At 41.0% G+C, this 22,629-nt stretch overlaps 1 protein-coding gene across 1 annotated transcript in view; it reads left to right on the forward strand.

Moving 5' to 3' along the window:
• Gfpt1 (glutamine--fructose-6-phosphate transaminase 1) overlaps positions 1–22,629 on the forward strand; it is a 51,289-nt gene that overhangs the window by 22,889 nt on the left and 5,771 nt on the right. Inside the window, exons 9-16 of the mRNA XM_021660848.2 lie at positions 2,656–2,761; positions 4,396–4,559; positions 5,410–5,505; positions 9,294–9,391; positions 12,172–12,292; positions 12,787–12,944; positions 18,704–18,818; positions 21,859–21,986. Coding sequence (XP_021516523.1) covers positions 2,656–2,761; positions 4,396–4,559; positions 5,410–5,505; positions 9,294–9,391; positions 12,172–12,292; positions 12,787–12,944; positions 18,704–18,818; positions 21,859–21,986 — 986 coding nt within the window. The remainder of the gene's footprint in view (positions 1–2,655; positions 2,762–4,395; positions 4,560–5,409; positions 5,506–9,293; positions 9,392–12,171; positions 12,293–12,786; positions 12,945–18,703; positions 18,819–21,858; positions 21,987–22,629) is intronic.

The following is a 22,629-nucleotide window of genomic DNA, read 5'->3' on the forward strand; positions in this document are numbered from 1 at the left end:
TTTTGAGAGGAGGTAGAAACAGGATCTTGCATAGCCTACACTAACCTCAAACACTCTCTGTAGTTAAGGCTGTCCTCCTGAGTGCCGCACTGTGTCCCAATGGCATGTCTTTGTGCAAACCATTTTATTTAATTACACAGAAAAAGAAAACAGTGTACTTCTTTTTGTTTACTTATGCTAAGAGCTTTCCATGCAAAAGATAGGGAGTGCTCAGCTCAGAAAATCAAAACCTTAACGATTGACGTGTACTTGTTGACTTCTTGAACAGCAGTTCCCAGAGCATGTTGAACCTGCTCCTCTTTGTGTGACTGCTTTCATGTTTCACTTGGGAAGAAAATTATTTCCTTAAACAATCTTAAGTGCTTGATGATAACTCTTTTTCTTGCTGTATCACTTTTCTTCACCTATCCCAGAAGGAAGACTAGTCCACCAGTGAGAACACATAATCTGGATCTGCGGCTCCAGATTCCTTATTAGCACTGTTTGTGTGTGTCAATAGCGCAATCTTATAGGCTGTTTTAGAAATAATTTGCCAGGTGGTGGTGGCACACACCTTTAATCCCAGCACTTGGGAGGCAGGCAGATCTCTGTGAGTTCAAGGCCAGGCAGGTCTACAAGAGAGTTTCAGGACAGCCAAGGATATACAAAGAGACCGTGTCTTTGTATAAAAACCAAACCAACCAACCAAACAAATAAATAATTGGGTGAGGTCTTCAAAAGTTGGAAGAAACATTCTGGTTGATGACGCTAGATCTCTGTGTTTCTGTAGTTCTAATAGGTATATGGTGTGGAGCTGGGTGCCATGCTATCAGGAGAAAAATTTTGGTAGGAAGGCTGTAGAGAGAACATTTTCTGGCTTTCAGGCTTTAGCTATTGTCTCCAACTTAAAGCCACATCTTCCATTGAAAAACAGAGGAGATACTGTATTCCATCTCAGTTGAGCAAGGGAATCCTCAAATGGGAAAGGATTTTAGACATTTATAGGCAGGGATGCCTCAGTGGCTTGAATATTTCAATCAGATATACTTCTCTTAACTATGAAATTACAAACAAGGTGCAATAGTGCAGGCCTGTAATCCCAGCACTCAGGAAGGCAGAGGCAGGTGGATCGCTGTGAGTTCAAGGCCAGCCTGGTCTACAAAGTGAGTCCAGGACAGCCAAGGCTACATAGAGAAATCCTGTTTCAAAAAACAAAACAAATTAACAAATATTTGGAGTGATGCTCAGCTTTAGGACATTTTAGAAACCAAGGTAGTTGTGATTTTTAAATGTTGGTTCTTGGCTTCTGCTTGTTTTTCAGTTTAGATTGTGTGTGTTGAGACAAAGGCTTGCTGTATAGTTGAGGTCAGTCTCAAATTGTTGATTTTCCTGCCTCAGTGTCCAGAATACTAGGATTAGAGGCAGGCACATATGACTATATCTATGGTACATTTACATAGTCTTTAAAAGATTTGAGATGGTCTCAGGTAGCCCAGTCTGGCCTCAAGCTTACTGTGTAGCTGAAACTGGTCATGAACTAATCTTCCTGCCTCTGGCCCAGATACTAGTTGGCTTTAACTTAGAGAATTTGTTACACCAGCATATGTCCTCAGCTCTGCATTCGTTATGAATTAGCAAAAAAGAAAAAAAAAATATTACTGATGGAAGAATTAAATGCCAGAATTAAAAAGATTCTGAAAACACAATACTAAGACAGGAGAGATTCTTGGTTTATAGCATTTGCTGTGATTAGGAGTATGTGCCATATTGTCATATCATACGAGCCAAGTGGCATGTGTCTTTGCTTTGCTTTTTAATTAGACCTATTTGTATATGTGTATATATGCTGTGCATGAACCATAGCACACATTATGGCAGCCAGAGGATAGAGCGTAGGTCTTAGTTTTCTCTTTCCACTACGTGGGATCTGGGGATTGAACTCAGGTCTTCAGGCTTAGAGTCTAGTGCCTTTATCTGCTGAGCCATCTCATCATCCCCCTTTTGCTTTGATTTTAATGAATACATAGGCTTGACTTGCTGTGCTAACTTGGTGAACCTGACACTAGTCTGTCTTTATGTCTTTATTTTTCATTGCACAATATTGAATATGTTTTTTAGTTTTTTTAATTAAAAATATTTGTGTATGAATGTTTTGTCTGCATGTATTTATGTGCATCACAAGTGTACCTGGTACCCAGGGAGGCAGGAGAGGGAGTCTGGGCCCTTGGAATTGGAGTTATGGATGGAAGTGAGCCACCATGTGGGTGCTGTGACCCACACTTGGGTCCTTTTGCAGTAGCAGTGAGTGCTCTTTGTCTCTGAGACATTTCTCTAGCCTTGCAGCCTCTAGATTTTTAAAAGTTATTAGGAATACATTACTGGAGTTAAACCTGAAAAGAAATGACATTGCAGAGTTCACAGCGCAGCAGTGTTGCCTGCCGTGAAGGCTTTGTGGTTGCTGTTTCACTGCACTTTCTATCTGTTCTTCCTGGCTTATTGCATGGGAATACAGCGAGCTATCCCAAATTTGAAAATTGCTGATTTTGTTCTGTGTTGCTCCTTTTTTCTTTTTGTTGATGACTTTATGAACACAATTATGAAATATGCTTATTTTAAAATTGTAGCATGATTTTCTGTGCTTGCTGATTTTTTTTTTTTCTTACATCTGTGCTCTAGGCAAAGACAAGAAAGGAAGCTGTGGCCTCTCCCGTGTGGACAGCACAACTTGCCTCTTCCCTGTTGAGGAAAAGGCAGTTGAATATTACTTTGCTTCTGATGCAAGGTGAGCCTCCTTCCTTGAGTTAAGAGAATTTTTAGAAAAACTTGCCCAAACCATGAAAGTATTTTGCAAAAATATAGGTGCTGAGAATAGAAGCTATGACTCCTGTATGCCAAGTAAGCAGTCTTCCACTAAGTGATGCCTCAGCCCAGAACTCTCAGTTAAAAAAATAGTGGTCACCTTGTTAGACACAGGGCACTTGTCTTGTTAAACACAGTGGCACTTCTCCCACTTCTCAGCATTTTGGTCACTTTACCAAGAACACATATATTCTTAGAGACCGATTCCAGTGCATTTATCTTGGAGTTTTTGTTTGTTTTGTTTTGTTTTATTTCTAGGAGGCATGCCAAGGAGGGATTGCTTTTCTAGAAGTTATAGTTGCTGAGATACTGTAGTTTGGGCCTCATGTGGACATTTAGCTTTTACATTTAAAATTAACAGCATAATTCTTCTACAAAGGAAGAACAAAATTTTAAAAGAAACTATAGTGGAATATTTAGAGGCGTTGATAATTCGAATGTTGTAGGAGTGGGGATAAAATAGAACCACTTATTGTCTGCAAATACCTGATTCATTCACTGTAAATGAAAATAAGAGAAATAACAATCAGAAGATTATGCCACTTAGTACTTCAGGGAATGTGTTATCTCAGTGAGATGCAAACTATGGTTTTCTAGCTTTTACAAATTTGTCTTTGCTGTCATTAAGTAGGTTTGAGAGTTGATAACATTGACTCAAACTAGAAATTGCAGAAACATACCAGCTTTTGATTCATTCATGCATGTTTATTGAGCAAAGCCGTATGTATGTATGTGCTAGTCTCAGGAGAATGATAAAATAAAAATCTTGCTTGGTCTGCCATAGTGGAGGAAGAGACATTTTAAAGCAAATGTGTGGAGTTCCCACTGTGACAAGAGCGATACAGTGCCTATAACAGGATCACTTAATCTCTTGGAGTAGGTGTTTTTTAAGGGAGTGAAGCTTACACTGAGCTAAGGGGAGGTCAGGAGCTAATCAGGTGAAGGGTTGGGAAGAACAGTCACTCTGCAGGCAGCTCACCTGTGAGAGTGTGAGAAGGGCCTTAGGCAGCTTGAATAGAATGAGAAGATGCTTGATGGGCCATGCAAGGCAGCTTGACGTTTTCCTGAGAGCCAGAGGGTGGCTGAAAAGTGATTTGTTGGGTGAAGGAAAAATTTTGGAGAGCATACCCATTTGTTGTTGAGTTGGGCAGAAAGGAGAACAGGTAGAGAGGTAAGAGAAGGTAGTGGGTAGTTGAGGGATGCTGCAGAAGCTGGACAAAGAGCTCTCATTAGTGGCAATGACATGGAAGGAAGTTTTCAGAAACGTTTCAGGGCTCAAACGACAGGCTTTGGTAAGAGCTGGAATGAGGTGGAAAGAGCCATGCCTTCTGATTTTTCTAATTGGTGAATAGGTCGCTGTGCAGAGGTTCACTTTATTTTTTTGTCCACAATGACCACATCCTTCATACAGCCCTGCAGGAAGCAAGGGCATGGACAGTTCTCATGTGGTGTAAGAGGAGAGTTAATGCTTGAGCTTGGTCCCTGTGTTCTAGTGATAGTTTTCTTTGGTGACAATTATCCTTGGTTATTGATAATATCTCCTTGACCATTTTGTAGTGCTGTGATAGAGCACACCAATCGTGTCATCTTTCTTGAAGATGATGATGTTGCAGCAGTGGTGGATGGCCGTCTCTCTATCCACCGAATTAAACGAACTGCAGGGGACCATCCTGGCCGAGCTGTGCAGACCCTCCAGATGGAACTCCAGCAGATCATGAAGGGTGAGTGCCTTGGGATGCTTAAAGAATGGAAACATTCTACTTCCCGTACTGCTGATGAAGCTGGTGAAATCGTCCACGTGATGAGTGGATGGTCAGCCCAGACAAGGGATGACTGGAGAAATTGCTGGTTTTAGAATAGTTCCTGAAACTAATTTATGGTTTGTTTTTAATGTGAGAAGGAGATAGTACCAAATGTTTAAAGATGGTAAATATGCCTCGTGTTCTGTTGAGTACTCTTGTAGACTTTCCGCTTCAGTCTTCTCATATATTAAGAGGGGAAAACAGAATCCATCTATTGAGGTTGTGTTGCGGATCAAGAAGGCTGATCCACGTAAAGCTCTTAGAACACTGTCTGATATCTGTGTGCCCTACATAATGTGGACTGCCATTAACTGTTAGGGATTTGTAAGATTTTTTTTTTCTCCTTTCTGATTGGGTTGTAGTAGGAATTATATTGTAGAATTACTGTCTGTCTGCAAAGTTCCATGAGCCACATGACAGGCTAGACTAGGAGGTAAATACTGATCTTGTTTGTATAAGTAAGGAGTTTCCCCAGTTGACACAGTAAAGGATAGCTTGATGAATTAACTCAAAATTTTATCTTATGTTCCTGTTTTTGTGTAATTATGAATTTTAGCTATTAAGTAAATAAAAATGACTTTCTCCCTTGTTCATTTTTTATATAGAGTAAAGTACTCATCCAGGCTTTTAGGAAGTCATTCTGAATATTCATTATTATATGACCTTTTGTCTCATCTATTAAGATTATGTTGAAGAAATAGACTTAATTGTATACAGATTTCCTAGCTATTTACTCTTGTTTTAATTATATAATTTCTATTTTTTGTAGGCAACTTTAGTTCATTTATGCAGAAGGAGATTTTTGAGCAGCCAGAGTCCGTTGTGAACACAATGAGAGGAAGAGTCAATTTTGATGATTACACTGGTAATGACGTTTTGTATTTTGTCATTTTAGTCTCTTGTGGAAGTGCCATTAGCAACCTGAAAATTTATTGTCCTTTTTATAGATCTACAGGACAACCAAGAGTGCCAGACATCAAAGTGTAATTGCACCTCAGGGTAGAGTCAGAGTAATCAGATTCAGAGACAGGAAGTGGGCTGGTAGCTACCAGGTGCTGGGGTAGTGGTGGAGAGTGCTGATTCCCTCGGTAGGTTCCCTTGGGGATGATGAAAAGTTGTAGAGTTGGATTGTCGGGATGGGGGCCCAGTAGTGTAAATGTGCGTGTCAACCACTGAGTGGCATCCTTAAAAATGGTACAGGGGTGGCTGCTGCTTACTGGGTCCTCCTGTGGCTGTCAGGGACAGTTCTTCGTATGTTTTGGGCACTGTGAATTCTGAAAAGAACCTGTCAGCTTGTTCAGGATTCATCTATCGGCCAGGCTAGGTTTCTTTCTAAATTTTTCTTTTGGATTTATTTGTTTTGTGTGTTTGAGAGCTTTGCTTGCCTGTGTGTATGTGTATCACATTTGTGCCTGGTGCTTTTGGAGGTTAGAAGAGGACATCAGATTCTCTGGAACTGGAATTGATGTAGTTGGGGGCATCATGTGGGTCCTGGGAACAGAACCCAAGTCTTCTGCAATAACAGCAAACACTCTTAACCACTGAGCCATCTCTCCAGCCCCTAGGTTCCTTTCCTAAGTAGCAAAGCAGGAATTTCTGCAAAGGTTTCATGTTTGCACCTTGTTTCATGTTGAAGATAGAAATCTAGAGCACATATCTCAGGAGCTTACAGAAATCTTATGACCATGGACTCTCATCTTCAACTCATGTCATAGCAGTGGACCATAGCAATGCTTCTGATGTAGTCTTGCCCTCAATATTTTAATCATTTATAATGCATAATCAACAATTTAAATAAAAGTAAAATATGATCCTAGCATGAGAAAATGTTTGAAGTTTAATATTGAATTCAAGAAATATGGAGAATGACTCTATTTGTGCAAAGGGATGTTGGGATGACAGAAGGCCTCATGAAGTAAAAAGGAATGGGTTTGGAAGATTCAGTGAGTGGTGGTCAGAGGAGAACACTTAGCTGGATAGAAGATTATTAGCTGAGGGCATTGGTGGGAAAAGTATCAGGAGGCTGCTTATGAAGTAATCTATAATTTACAGTATATTCCAGATCTAGTACTTGAAGAGTTGTAAAAGAAAGTAAGTCCTGAGGAGGTGGGTAGAGGGTGGTGCTCAGAAGGGTTGTGGGTCAGGGTGTGGGGTATGCCTCTGTTATAGAAGCTGAAGAGAATTTTTTTTAGATTTATTATTTATAATAATGTAAATAATTATTTATAATAATATAAATAATATAAACTCCAGAAGAGGACACCAGATCTCACTATAGATGGTTATTACGAGCCACCATATGGTTGCTGGGAATTGAACACAGGACCTTTGGAAGAACAGCCAGTGTTCTTAACCTCTGAGTCATCTCTCCAGCCTGAAGCTGAAGAGCTTTAAAAGACTCAGTGACCACTGGGCCAGAAAGGAAATAAAGAAATTAAAGACTATAGAATTCATTGAGGCAGGAGAGATGGCTTGGAGGTTAAGAGCACTGGCTGTTCTTCCAGAGGTTCAGAGTTCAATTCCCAGCAACCACATGGCAGCTCATAGCCATTTATAGTGAGATCTGGTGCCTGCTTCTGGCCTGCAGGCTCACATGCAGGCAGAATACTGTATAAATAATAAAACAAACAAAACAAAAAAAAACAACAAAAAGAAAGAATTCAGTGAAAATGAAGGCACAACATACCCAAACTTATGGGACACAGTGAAAGCAGTGCTAAGAGGAAGTTGATAGCACTAAGGAATTCTTTATACAAATCTTTGAGTTTTACCAGGGAGGAAGTTACTTTACTGACCCAGAACAGCACTCAAAACTGCAAACAGATCTATATGCACATGTTGCTGCCAACATTTAAGTGTTGTTTTGTTTAAGGCTGCTTCAACCTGTCAGCTGCTTTTGGCAAATGATTACCACAACGCACATGCATTATTCTGGGTCAGAGGCATGGAATAATTTAAGATCAAGGCTATGTGTGCATTTGGTGTACATGGTAAAGCTGATTGCAGGGGAAATCCAACACATAGTAAAGTTGGTTACAAGGTTGAATTTAAGCAGGCTGAGTATACAGTAGGATAGCGGGTTGACGGCATAGTCTTAAATGAATTTATTAGTTTGGCTGCAGGGTCTGGCAGTAGTTTAATCTCTCTGAAGACAAGAAGCATTTCTGGAAAAATAGATCATCATAGTTTGGAGTTTGTTGTAGAAATAAACATATTAAGATAGTTTCCTAGGTAGGTTTATTGAAGTATAATTAGACATAATGAAAATAATTGTTTTGTATGTTTGATTGTACTTACCCATGTTTATGTGTCTAGGTAGGGGTCGGGGTGTGTGTACATGCGTGTGCTTATGTGGAAGCCAGAGTCAACCCTGGGTGTTGTTTCTCAGGCTTATTTCACCTTGTTTTTTTTTTTTTTTTTTCTTTTTTGTTTTAAGATAGCTCTCTAACTGAGACTTGGCATTTGTGGATTAGGCTGTACTGGCTGGAAGTGAGCCCAGAGACTTCCTTCTGCCGTCCCCAGACTTAGGATTATAAGCACAGCCCATCATGCCCAGCTTTTTCCATGGGTTCTGGGAGTCAAACTCAGCCTTATGTGGCAAGCACTTTCTGTTTTAACTATCTTCCCAGCCCTCCATTTATCATTTATCTTCTTACATTGATTTGTTTTGCATATGTATGTGGGCACATGTGCCATGGTATGTAGAGGTCAGAGGACAGTCTCTCCTGTCATGTGGGTCATCAGGCTCTGCAGCAAGTGCCTTTCCTTGCTGGGTTGTCTCACCTATCCAGATTCATCATTGAAAGAAATAACTTTCAAACTAAAATGAATAAAAATAAAACTAAATTAAAAAATAACTTTAAAAAAAGACTTACTTACTTTTATTTTATGTGTATTACTGTTTTGCCTGTATGTTTATGTGCACCGTGTGCATGCCTGTGCTAGAAGAAGGTGTTGGATTCTCTAGAACTGGGGTTATAGATGGTTGTGAGCTGCCATGTGGGGGCTGGGAACTGGACCTGTGTCCTCTGCAGGAACAGCAAGTTCTCTTGGCCACTGAGCCATCTCTCCAGTCCCAAATTCATTACTCTAAATGTAAGATTCTGCTTAATTTTTTTCTGAGACAGAATCTTGCTGTGTTACCCAGGCTGTTCTTGAGTTACAGGTGTCAAATGACTCTTGCCTCAGCTTCCTGATAAGATTCTGGATTTGACAGACCTTTGTAACAGTCACAATCATTACCTCAACAGAGTCAAGACAGAACAGTTCAGTCATGCTGGAAACTTCCCTGTGCCCTGTTGTCATCCTCTCTCCAAATCCAGCTTTCAGTACCAACTGATCTGCTGGTTCCATTCCTGTACGTTTTTTTCTTTGAGATAATTTTCAATCTTCAGAGAGGAATGAAAAGGTAGAATTGATGCGTGTTTGTACTCCTTGGTGGTTGAGTAGGGGGAGTGCAGATTTGGTGAGGGGCCGGTTAAGCTGTGAACTGTTAATTTATATAACTACAGCAAACTGTTCTTCCAAAAAGGAATATGAATTGCTTAAAACTAGTATTAATTTTTTAAATTGACAGTGGGTGCTAAGGGAAAGTGATTGCCTGTTTTATATGCTTCTTTTTAAAGTAATTATATACATAAATTTCTATTCCAGTGAATTTGGGAGGTTTGAAAGACCACATTAAGGAGATCCAGCGGTGTCGGCGGTTGATTCTTATTGCTTGTGGCACAAGTTACCACGCTGGTATGGCAGTAAGTGGCCCCTTCACATTTTAGTTATGTTGAATCAGGGTATCTGCAGATCAGTTTGTTTGTTTGTTCATTCGTTTGTTTGTTTGAGTCAGGTTTTCTCTGTGTAACCTTTGGCTGTCCTGGAACTCACTTTGTAGACCAGGCTGGCTTTGAACTTACATAGAGTCCCCTGCCTCTGCCTCCTGAGTGCTGAGATTAAAGTTGTATGCCACCACACCAATCATTTGTTGAATATGTTAAATTGTCTGGTTACCACCCTTTGTATATCAGCAAGCTTTACTTTTCTCCAAACATCCTTTCCTCAAATACTTCTTGGGTCTGAGAAGATGATATCTTAAACATGTAGAGAGAAGTAAGTTAAGAACATGAGTGAAAAATTAAGGAAGATGTGGATGAGGTCAGTGCTGTGTAAATCCATTTGTAATGGAGTTTTCTGCTCAGAACAAAGCATTTGATTACATACTTCATTCATTGCTAACCCTCAGTTTGGGGGCAAAGTATTGCTATGTTAGAATTCTCTCAATTGTTTTTCCTCTCTAAGGATGAGGCTTTGTAAGGGATATGTGTGCTTATTGTGGGTAGAATATAAAATAGTGCTGTTTATTCAATTCATCCTAGACCACATGTTTCATGTTTTATGAAACAGCCAAATGTGAGTGATAGGCACATGTGACTTCTTTCAGTGTGCCATCTGTACCCTGACTAGTAACAATTGCCTATGCTTAAATTGTTCAGAAATTGCCAGGCCTTGCAAATTTTAATTTACCTTCTGTGTTTTTAGTGCCATGTAATGGAGTTTGCAGCATTAATAGTTACTCTTGTAGGTTAGGATGAAAATATTTACTAATGTGTATTTGTAAAGTATTACTTCATTAATACAGATTAATTTGATATACTTTCAAGTTATGTTATTTTAAAATAAATATCTGGTAGGTTGTTAGGTTTGTTTGTTTGAAGATAAATTCTAACATAATACATTTGTAATCTAGGGGGAAATTTTTTACTCATTTGTTTGAACTTCCTTCAAACAAATGTCTTCCACCTCTAGCTTGCTATTGTCAGTAGCTGATTTACAAATAATTATAACTAAATTACACCAAATAGAAAAGTAATTAAAAGTAAGGGCATGTAATTTTCAGATATTGGCATTCATCTTGCTGTAACAGTGCTAAAAACTGCAAAACTAGAATCATTGTGGAACTAAACACAAAAACAATTTTGTTTTAGTTGGTGAGCAAGCAAAATGGAATAAGGACAGCTTTGCAGGGTTTTTGTTGTTGTTTTGTTTTTTGGTTTAAGTCTCTGTCTCTGTCTGTCTCTCTCTCTCTCTGTGTCTCTGTGTGTGTGTGTATGGCATGGATAGGTACCCAGAGAAGTCAGAAGAGTGTAGGGTTCCTTGGAACTGAAGGTATGATGGTTGTGAGCCACTAGTCATGAGTGCTGGGAAATAAACTCAGGTCCTCTATGGGCAGCTCTCCTGCTGTGGCCTCTGTGGGCTTTTATCGATGTCGAGGAGGACTATAGAGATGAGGCTAGTGATAGGTGGGGCGGGGCTAGCCTGAAAAAAACAGATGAAGTGCTGGTAGGAGGAAAGTGTCTGTTGTTCATTGCCTGGACAGCTGTAGGCTTTAAAAGATTTGGTGCCTGAAAGCTTGTTTTCTGTTCTTTTTCATTTCCTTCCTTCCTTCCTTCCTTCCTTCCTTCCTTCCTTCCTTCCTTCCTTCCTTCCTTCCTTGCTTCCTTCCTTCCCTCCCTCCCTCCCTCCGTTCTTCCTTTCCTCCTCCTCTCCCTCTCTCTCTTTCTCTCTCTCTCTCTCTCTCTCTCTCTTATTTATTTATTATTTATAGTGTTCTGCCTGCAGGCCAGAAGAGGGCACAAGATCTCATTATAGATGGTGATGAACCACTATGTGGTGGCCTTTGGAAGAACAGCCAGTGCTCTTAACCTTGAGACATCTCTCCAGCCCGTTTGTAATTTTCTAACATTGAGAGTAAAAGGAACGTAATGAGAATGAGCTTTAGTGAAGGACTCTGAGCTTCCCTTTGAACAGAAGCACTTTGCTTTCTTCCTCTTTCATACCATGCTCTAGTGCTTCAAATTGAAAATAATGACCTGCCTTAAACAGAACTTCTAAAATGTATTCACTTTGTTGAAATAGAATTATTTAGAAGTATAGTACATTTTTAAAGTGTTTAAATTTTCACTAATAGATACATTATTAAAATTTTAATTTTAAATATTTGCAATTAGAGAATTAGTGATAACGCAGCCGTTGACTCAGAACAGTGCTTTTTCTGCTCAAAATGTTTCAAACTCGTGGATAGATTTGCCTTTAAGAATGTTTGCATGGTGCTTACACCGGTAATCCCAGCACTCAGGAGGCTGAAACATGAACCTTAGTGAAAATTTGAGGCCAGGTGGACTACATAGGCATTCTAGACCAGCCTTAAAAAAAATAGAACATACGCATTGGTAGTTTGTTCTAAAAGACTTTTACTAAAGTGTTAGCAATGCTTATCTCTTGAACAGTGGAATGTTGAATACTTCTTTTCTTTTAATTTGCATTGCTTAATGTTTTCTAAATTTCTGTCTTGCTTTTCTTGTGTCAGTGCTGGGTTGAGGCCCGGGGCCTTGTGCATGCTGGGCCAGTGCTCACTACTAAGCGGTACCTCTAGCCTGCACATTGTTTTTATAATTGGAAAAGTGGACACTGCACCCTAAGATCAGAGATGGTCAATGAGAAAGGATGTGTGAAGGCAGACTGTGCTCTTTTTCTGTAGACCCGGCAGGTCCTGGAGGAGCTGACAGAGCTGCCGGTGATGGTGGAGCTTGCCAGCGACTTCTTGGATAGAAACACTCCAGTCTTTCGAGATGATGTTTGCTTCTTTATCAGTCAATCAGGTGTGTTCATTCTAGACTTGAAGGGAAAAGAGTCATTTTAAGTCAAGTTTCCTAATAATTGTAGCGTATGAATTGATACTTAAACTGGTATTTCAGATGACCTGGTAAATACAGATTGGCTTTAGTCATGATAATGCATTTTTTATGACTTAGTAAAAATGAACATTTTAACACACGCCTTAAAGAGCTTAATTTTCAGATAAGAAACAAAAAGAGATCCTAAAAAGCCTGTCTTGTAATACATGGTTTTTGTTGTTGTTTGAGACAGGGTCTCCCTGAGTAGCCTTGGCTGGACTGAACTCACTAGGTAGACCAGGCTGGCCTCCAACTCAGTCACCTGTCTGCCCCTTCGACCCAAGCACTAGGATTGAAGGTGTGTGCTACCATGCCTGGCTATATCTTGATAATACTGAAAGTGTGGCCAGCTGGCTTTTCATGAGAAATGGCGTCTTCTGAAGCTGCCTTGTTGTGTTACTGTTGTCCATTTCACACAGGTGAGACAGCCGACACCCTGATGGGCCTTCGTTACTGCAAGGAGAGAGGAGCCTTAACCGTGGGGATCACGAATACAGTCGGCAGTTCTATATCAAGGGAGACAGATTGTGGGGTGCATATTAATGCTGGTCCTGAGATTGGTGTGGCTAGTACAAAGGTAAATCCTTGGTTTCTTCCGTAGAAGTTACTCAGCCATGCCGTTGGTGAGGGACTCTGATCTGTTGGTCAGTTAAGATGCTCCTTTCCCTGCTGTAGCCCTACAGCTTAAAGAGGGCAGTGTTTAAAAGTCTGCTTTGAGATGTCTTTTTCTGTTCATCACTCACAATCTCCTCCAATGGGTGTATACACCATAACACCTCCCTGTTAGTAGGTATATTGGGATTAGAAAAGCAGTAAGTTAGAAACACACAGTTTAATCCAAATAATTCTTGATGTTTTTATTTATATAGTCCTGGTTTCCTTAAGTATGTCAGAATGTGACACAGCACTTTTGAAAATTTGTAGCAAGGAATATACTTGGTAAAATTGACAGTTGCAAGAAAAAGCCGATTGGGATCTGGGGAGATGTTCGTCATTTAAGAATGCTTGCTGTATAAGCTGGGGGCCTGAGTTCAAATGCCCAGCACCCATGTAAAAAGCCTGGTCATGCCTGCCTGTGACCTGTTGCTGCGGTTGTGGGTGGGTGTGTGGAGACAGGAGGATCCTGGAGCTAGTTAGCCACCAACTTAGCTCCAGGTTCAGTGAGTGACTGTGTCTCATGGGTTAAGGCAGGAAGTAACAGAGCAGACACCTGACGGCCTACTCGCCTTTGTGTAGGTGTGGATTCATGCGTGTGCACACATCTCCTTCCCCACACAGTCAAATAAATAAAACATTTTAATATTTAACAGTAGATATTACATGGCAGTATCTGTTTCTGTTTAGATATTCCATCTGCAGAAGCTTAAAAATACTTCTGTTTTAAAATTGCGTAAAATTGCTTTGCTCTCTAGAGTTGAGATATGAATAAATGTTAGAAATAACAAACTCTTTGCAAGCGCTTTTTGTATTGATATGAAAGGTTAATCTCCAGAAATATGTTACTTTTATGATTTTGAAATTTCAGTTTTTCTGCTTAAGCTTAATATTTTTTGTTGATTCTCCAATATGTAGCTTAGGCTTTCATCCTCAACTTTTTATGAAAAAATGTGTGATTCTTGCATTTTTGTGTTAGTTTTAATTGAGAGCCTTAGTATTACTATAATTTACACATAGCTGAAATGCAGATTTTCTCCATATGGTGATTGAAACACTGCAGGGTGCTTATGCTCAAGGCCTTCCCGAGGGTGCATGCATGCTTGGGGTCTGCAGCGGTGCCCTGACGGCTCCGACCAGTGTGGGAACACAGGACTCCATATCCACAGCACACAGTGAGCCGCTGCGCTTCAGCGTGCTGTGAGAACACAGCTTGCAAGGAAAGTGCTTTAAAAATACTTCATTCTTTAGCTTACGAGAGTTTTAATTTTCCTCCATTTTACTGTGAAGTTTCTCACGCGTGTAGTAGTACGATGACTTAACACTCGTTTCCCCACCACCAAGACTGCAGCATTAATCTACGGCTTTGTGAAGGTACAGTTTGCACTGTCAGTGGTAACTTTGACTTGGTTGTGCAGCTGTCACCACACACAGTTTTAGGAGACTTTGTTCACAGAACAGCGTTCATTCCTTTGTTCCTTTGCCAGTTCTTGCCCACTTCAGACCTCTAGCCTCATGCTCATAACTGCTGCTTTCTTTCAGCAAATTGTCTCATCTTCCAGATATCCCTCATGCCTGAGAGTTTTATGATACATGTCTTTTGTAACAGGCTTTCATTAGTATGAAGCCTTTGAAGCTTGTTCATGTTGTTATTAGTATCGGTAGCTGTTTCTTTGAAAGCAAATACTTTTAAATTTTTTTAAAAAATTGAAACAAATGTAGTTTTATGGGAAGTTGCAGAGTTGTATCAGTCAGCTGCACCGCATAATAACAAACAGGCAGCTAATTTTGAAGGACAAGGTTTGTATTGGTTCATAGCTCTGGAGGTTCAAGTCTGAAATTCGGTAGCCTCATTGTTTTGTGCCTCTAACAAGGTTTTCATATTATGGGGAGGGGAATGAGCCAGTCAGCAGAGATGGTCTGAGAGCCACAGGTCCCACAGGATCCTGCAAGGACATTCTTTTGGGTAACCAAAGGAGGAAGTCTTACCACTGTCTAGGAGTGCAGCCGGGACTAAGCCTTTACCATATGAGCTGGTGCTGTAGTCACAGGCCCAGTGCAGAGAAAGCTCATGTACTCTTCACGTGCTTGGTGCTTTCATCTTGGATAAAGGAAGCAAACATCTTCTTATATAATTTCTTTTAAAGTGACTATCAGTTTCAGTAAGAGTGAGTATTGGCAAGATGGCTCAGCAGGTAGCAATATCCAGTACGGACATCAGTCAATCCTGATATATGAGCTTGCTTTCTAGAACCTGTATAGGGGAGGAGAGAACTGACTTCCTTCTCACCTTTGTCCTCTGACCTATACGCATGTGCTGTGCTTTTGCACCCCCACACTCTCTAAATAAATAAATGTAAACATTTTAAGAAATATGACAATATAATATAGTTTTGTTTTTCTTGGATTCCAATGTAATTTTGTTTTCAACTGTCTTAGATATTCTTATCTTGAAGTTTTATAAGACAAGCTTTGGGATATTTTATTACAGATTATTTCTGAATGGTAAATGTGAGCTTATATGTTCTAAGTAATTACAGAAGTTGGTCATCACTCCCCACCACTAGCTCAATGATGAGCCTGCATGTAAATTTCTACCTCTGGAAAAAATGGTTGTTTTAGAGGGCTGTTACTGACTTTCACATAATATCAGACCATAGATAATTTGGTGTTTCTTTAGGAATTGATGGTGTCAGTGTGCAGAATTTGCAGTTTTTGTTATTGCAGGTGTTTAAAATTTTACCACACTGCTGACTTAGGTTTTATTTTTTTCTTCTTTCTTTCCAAACGTGTCCAAGTAATTTTGTTTTTGGCTGAATAAAAAGAAAATCAAGTTGAAAAGTTCAGTCAATATTTTCTGGCTGATTTTTTTTTTTTTTTCAGATCCAAGTAGACTGTAAGTGTGAGGTATAGCTTATTTTTATCATAATGAGTTTCTTGTTATGTGCTGATGAGATGGAAACTATAGTGGCTGGGGTACTACGCCATGGTGGAATGTGCAGTCTGGAGGAGCTGGACAGAGTGCTTGTCACCAGATCAAACTGGATTTGAACGTCTATTGAAGGAGACCAAGATACTGGTCTCCTTTTGCTCTGTTAGTGATTCTCTGCATACCCATAGTGACGAGGGATTTCAGCCCTGGAACGCAGGCTCCATAAGCGTGAGGCAGGGGCATACTTCAGTGTAAGCAGTTCCATACTGCTGGGGGGGTACTGTGGCAACAGGTAGCCATGAATGAAGGCCAGAGCTCCAACAGAAGTGTTGGGGTCTTTGGTGTTTCCTCAGCATGATAGGAGCATAATCAGTGAGGATGAGAGTCAGGGAAGAGTGCTGGGAACAGGTGGAAAACCATGATACACTTGCTGAATGACAGCCTGTGCACAGCACAGTGTGTCTAACAATTTAGTGATAAGAATTAAGTAAAAGCTTCAAAGGTCTAAGACATGAAAGCTTTCTTTGAAATAATCTGTCAGCCAGCATAGTGGCACAAGCCCTTAATGCCAGCACCAAGGAGGCAGAGGCATGCAGATCTCGAAATATGAGGCTAACTTGGTCTACAGGGAGTTCTAGGACATCCAGAGCCACATGGAGAAACCCTGTCTCAAACAAAACAACCAAGAAGGGTCGGGGGGAGAGGAGAGAAAGGGAAAAAGAAAAACAGATTAAAAAAACAAATTTTCAAAGGAGAGAATATAAAATAACTAACACACATGAAAAGAAATCTTAGTTTCTTTGGCCTGAAGCTGAATGATAGGCTGTTTGGCGCCATGACCGGCAGTCTCAGCAGCTGGGAATGCTACAGGTGGGGATTGCGTGAGCTCTCAGTTTGAGATCAGCTTAGCAACATGGGGAGACTGTCTTAAAGGGGTTAGGGGCTGCAAGATGGCTCAGTAGAAGACTCTTCCACATGGTGAAAGGAGAGAACTGGCTCCCACAAATTGTCCTCTAACTTTCACGTGCCAGTCAGGACAAGCATGTGTGCCCCCAACGCCAAATAAATATAATGTCAAAATGATCTTCAATTGTGACTGAAAGATAATTGTGACTTTTTGACCAAATGTGACAAACAGGAGCATCTTGCATTCACATAGAGCGATGAGAAGGCGGCTGCAGTGTCTGTAAGCTAGAAGGTTCACACTGTGTTCATAGGAGAAGGAATGTCTTTCAGACTCTGCCAGCGCTGTTCGGTGTGTCAGGAATGGTACTGGGTGCTTTCTGTGTCTGAACTAATTCTCAAGATAATCTTTGGTTCTTGAACCCTTAACATAGGGGACATCTGAGGCTAGTTCATTCACACTGCTAAGCAAGGAAGGTGCTTAGATGTTAGGTGTAAAAGAGCATTATAAAATACTACACTTCTGCCACTTAATGCTTATTTTTAACTGAATGTTTTTTGAGACAGGACCTCATGTCTGTATCTCCTACTAGCCTGGAGCTTGTGCTTAGCTAAGGAGAGTCTTGGGTCCCTAATCCTCTTGACCCTGCCTCCTAAGTCCTGGGATTGTAGGTGTGTATGACTGTGTGTACAAACTCACTCAGCTCAATAATTCATTTCCTTTTTTTTCTTTTATTGGAGATAGGTTCTTTTCATACTTAATATAAAAAAAGAAAACTGGGGTCGCAGTGTAGCTAAGTGAATAAAGGAACTCGCTGCCAAGCCTGATGACTTGTTTGATCCTTTGGACTCCCATAGAAGGAGAGAACTAGCTCCTAGAGGTTGTCCTGGCCTTCATATGTGCTCTGTGGCATACAGACACCCACATGAATAAATTACAAATATGTCATTGTAGGGTTTGCAGGGTAAATTGTTATTTACTTAGGCCTTTCTTGAACATTTTGTTTGTTAACAAAGTAAGAACATGAGCCTGTCCAGGCGATACCTCTGTGAGGACAGCGCGTGGCACTCAAGCACCTGCACCTCGGCCTGGTGGTGTGTGCTTAGCATCTCAGCAGTGGGAAAGTGGAAAAAAGTGGATCCCTGGGTCTTGATGTTCGGATAAAGAATACTCAGTGGGCCCTAGGTCACAGTGAGAGGCTCACTCAACAAAAACACCAAAATGGGCAGCTCCTGAGGAACACCTGAGGTTGACCTCTGTCTTCCACATGCACACAGAGGGTAAATCTCTGCCCAAGGTGGTCTCTTCCCATAAACTCCAACACAAAGTGAAAATGAGCTAAGTGTGGTAGCTCACAACTCCACTTTCTGTACTTGAGAGGCTGAGGCAGGAGGATTACTCTGAATCCAGCCCAGGGGAGCTGAACCTATCTTAAAAAGAAAAAAAATTAAAAATGAGGAACAGGTAGTGGCAAAGGTTAAAAAGTGTGTGTTGGGGTGTGGAGGTGGGGGCCCTGCTGTTCATAGCTAGTCATCCATCTCTAGTGCCAGGAGCCTGAACCTGTCCTTTCCCTTACTGGGGTAGGCACATTCAGAGTGGCTGGACCTTCCTCCAGTCTCTTTCCCTTTCCTACGTTCTCATAGCACTAATGTTTTGTGATGTTGTGTGAGTCTGAGAACAAGAATCAAGTGCATTGTGATTAAAGATTTCCAAGGGCTGAGTCAGACCAGCGTCACAGGGACAGTGTATGCTGTGAAAAGATTGGGATTTTGTTTTTCATCTTTTGTTCATTTCCAAGTTCTTACAGTTCACTGGAGCTAATTTTTCTGTTGTCTGTGGTGTTTAGGCATACACCAGCCAGTTTGTGTCCCTTGTGATGTTTGCTCTTATGATGTGCGATGACAGGATCTCCATGCAAGAGAGACGCAAAGAGATCATGCTTGGACTGAAGCGGCTGCCAGGTATGATAGTACTCATAATTTTACAGATGTTTTAAAATAGATTTTTTTCTTAGCATAGGAAATAATCTCCCTCCCTTCTTCCCTCTCTCCCTCTCTCCCTCCCTCCTTCCCTTCTTCTGTTTTTAGTAAGATGGGCCTCACATAGCCTAGGCTGTCCTCAGACTTTGCTATATAACTAAGGATGACCTTGAACTTCTGATCTTGCTGTTTCTACCTCCTAAGTGCTGAGATTACAAGTGTATCATCATGCCCAGTTCCTGCAGTGCTGGGGACTGAGCCAGGGCTTTGCACACATGAGGCAAGCGCTCCACCCCAGAGCTGCATCCCCAGCACTGGGGTGCTCTACAGACTATAACTAGTAATCTACTGGGCGACAGTTGGCAAAGATCCACTTTGTAGACTGTTTCTTCACTCTGCTAACCTTTTTCTTTGCTGTGCAGAAGTTTTTAAATCAGCAATAATCATACCCTGCGTAGACCTCATTGGCTGTCATACTGTACTGTGCAAAGCTGCAGAATTTGAATTGCATGAAGTCCTCCCTGTCAGTTTTTGTGGTCATTTCCTTATTAGTGGGGTCCTTCTGAGGAAGTCATTATCTTTGCCTATCGTTTCTCAATATATTTTTTGTCAGTAATTTCAGAGTTTTATATCCAGGACATAAAGTCTTTGCTTTGTTTTGAATTGGTTTTTCTTCAGGGTGAGAAATAATGGATATAATTTTATTTATATGTTAATATTCAGTTCTCCTGGTATGTTTCATGAAGAAGTAATTTTTTCTTCAGAGGTGATTTTTCTCTAGTGTATTTTCTTGACATTTTGTTAGAAATGGTGGCTTGCAGCCATGTGGTCTATTTCTGTGTCCTCTGTTGTGTGGGTCTACATGTTGGGTTTACGTCAGTGCTGTGTGTTGGTCACTGTCACTCTGTAGTGCAGTGTGAGAGTGGGTGTTGTGATACCTCTTACATTACTCTTTTTGCTTAGGATGGCTTTGGATACTTGGAATCCTTTCTGCTTTTTATGTTCTGCTAGATCAGTGGTTCTCGACCTAACGCTGCAACCCTTTAATATAGTTTCTCATGTTGCAGTGACCCCCCCAGATATAAAATTATTTTTGATGCTGCTTCATAACTGTAATTTTTCTACTGTTATGAATCGTAATGCAAATACGCTTTCAGTGGTCTTAGGTGACCCCAGAGGTCACCTAAGCTTCAAATTTCCTGGACTCCATAGCAGTGAACAGCAGAAGCTGAGGCCTGTCAGCTTCAGAGTTATTTTCAGCGAATGAGCTAAGCTTCCAGCTGCCTCTCTCCATACGCGTCACTGCCTGGGCTGAGCCTCCTGCTGCCTGTCCTTTTGTCTTGTCATTGTCTAGCCCCATGCTCTCTCCACTTGTCTCCCATTGCCGCCTCTCGGCTGGTGTGTAACAGGCTGACCTCCAGCTCCCTGACTGGGTTGTTCTCTGTACTTAGGCCCAGAGTAGTTCAGATTTTAAATTTAATGCTTTTATTTTATGTGTATAGGTATTTTGCTTGCATGTACATCTTTACACTGTGTGCATGCAGGTACCTTTAGAGGCCAGAAGAGGATTGGAACTGGAATTGTTGTGAGCTGTAGTGGCAATTTTGGAATTTCAGTTTCTTTAAAAACACAGAAATCTAAGAATGTGTAATCGTTTTAATCTGAGGTGTAGGGATATCGGGCTGCTTTGGGCTGTCGGCAATAGCTGACCATGATTTGCGTGGTTTTGCCAGCTGCACATATTTCCTGCGATTGCATGACATTTAATTCTGGGAACTTTTCAGAGGGTATATAAATGCTTGAGCAATAGGTGGGATGAGTGGGTGGCTGTTGGTCATTTAAGGAGGTTGGTTGTGGTGTGTCAGTCGCCGTGGTTAAAGCAGAAACAAAAGGAAAGAAATTAGGTTCAGGGATTTTCCTAATTCTTCTTTCCTCTCTATCCTTGTTTCTCTCCTTTCTAGTATTAGGGGCTGAAACCTGAGAGATAAGGGTAGGAAAAAGAAGAACCCACAAAGACTGGCCACAGTGCCCCACCTTGTGGGTGTTGGGAATTGGACCTGGGTCCTCTGAAAGAACATTCAGTGCTCTTGGCCAATAGGCTATTTCTCCAGCGCTGGTTAGCTCAGCTCTAAAAAGTAGCTTTCTTTCTGAGATGGTGTCTGGCCAGTGCCCACTGAGCCATGGAGAATGAAAGAATGGAGCCTTATTGCTGGCCCATGTGCTGGAGGAGTCACTGTCTGAGGACCAGTACCTGATGAAGAGGCTTTGAGGGCTGTGGTTTGTCCTGCGGGTTCATCCTCTCATGGCTTCATCAAGGATGCTGGCTTACCTTTTGGATGAAACTTCTGTTTCCCTTCTCCCAACCAGGGAACTGTTCTCCATTTGATTACTTTTTTGCCTGGTGGCTCTTTTGATCCTTTGTGTTTTGAAGATCTCTTTCTCTTTGTAATAGAGGGCCTTTTTTGTTTTTTATGTTTGGTTTTGTTGTTGATTTTTAAGACTGGGTCTCATAGCCCAGGGTGAACTTTGAACTCTTGTTCCTCCTGCCTCTACCTCCCCAGTGCTTGGATTATAGGTGTTCTCCATTATGCCCAGTTTTATGCAGTTATATCAATTAAACCCACGCCTGTGTGCATACTAGGCAAGCACTCATCCAGTGGAGCTACATCAGAGGTCCCTTGTGTCTATTTCTCTCTTTCTCTCTTTTCTTAATTCTAATGTCTCCCGGACTGTGTCACAGGACGCAGCTTCTGGCCCACCATTCTAGTGGGAAGTGCAAACAGGCTTTTTATTTTCTTTTCTATACCTTTGATTCGTAAGGGAATGAATAATGGATGAAATTCTCATCTCACTCTTGAAACTGTGGTTTATAGTTGCAGAGTTAATAAGATCTTTCTGATTCTCCATGTGTTAAAAGGAAATACTGGGCATTTTGTTGTATGCTACAAGTATAGCATAGCTGCTTTATCTGTTCAATGTATTGCTCATTCTTCATAGACGGGGCTAATCTTTATCTTAACAGATTTGATTAAGGAAGTGTTGAGCATGGATGATGAAATTCAGAAGCTGGCAACAGAACTTTACCACCAGAAGTCAGTCCTGATAATGGGACGAGGCTATCATTATGCTACATGTCTTGAAGGAGCCCTGGTGCGTTTCCTCACTTAAAGTTGAGTTTATTTTAATGACTTAGGGACAGGGAACATACACTTGTATTTATTGTGCAATGGTAGGGATTTAGCACAGCAAGCCAAGCAATCACTATATCCCGGAGCCTTGCCGTCCCTTTACTTAGTGTGTGTGTGGGATAGAAGTGGGCGGGAGGTGGTGTGCCACAGTGCATGTGCGAAGCTCAGTGAGCAGCTTAAACTGGAGTCAGCTTCTCCTTCCACCGTTTGAACCCTGGGCCTTGAACTTGGATTGTCATGTTTGGTAACATGCATCCTTATCTATTGAATCATTTTGCTGACTCTCCACATACTTGTAGAATAAGTGAATTGAAATAGGTAGAATGTTTAAAATGCCTCTATGTATTCATTATGGTTTATTTACCTAAGAACATGCCACAGAACATAATTCAAAAGGGAAAGCCAAGAAGAGTGTTTACATGGTACCTTGGGGTTAGCAGTTTAAGTTGGCTGTACGTCTATTGAAATATGAACAACAGACTAAGGTTTATTAGATAAGAAATTGAAGTGAAATATAAGGCAAGTGGAAGAATGTTTGCAGAGCAGCGTGACTGCTCTCGATAGTCTGGAGCCTTAAGAGTACTCTTGTAGAGCTTCAACACTAT

Source organism: Meriones unguiculatus, chromosome 5 (genome assembly GCF_030254825.1).
Source record: "Meriones unguiculatus strain TT.TT164.6M chromosome 5, Bangor_MerUng_6.1, whole genome shotgun sequence".
In the NCBI taxonomy this organism is placed as follows: domain Eukaryota; kingdom Metazoa; phylum Chordata; class Mammalia; order Rodentia; family Muridae; genus Meriones; species Meriones unguiculatus.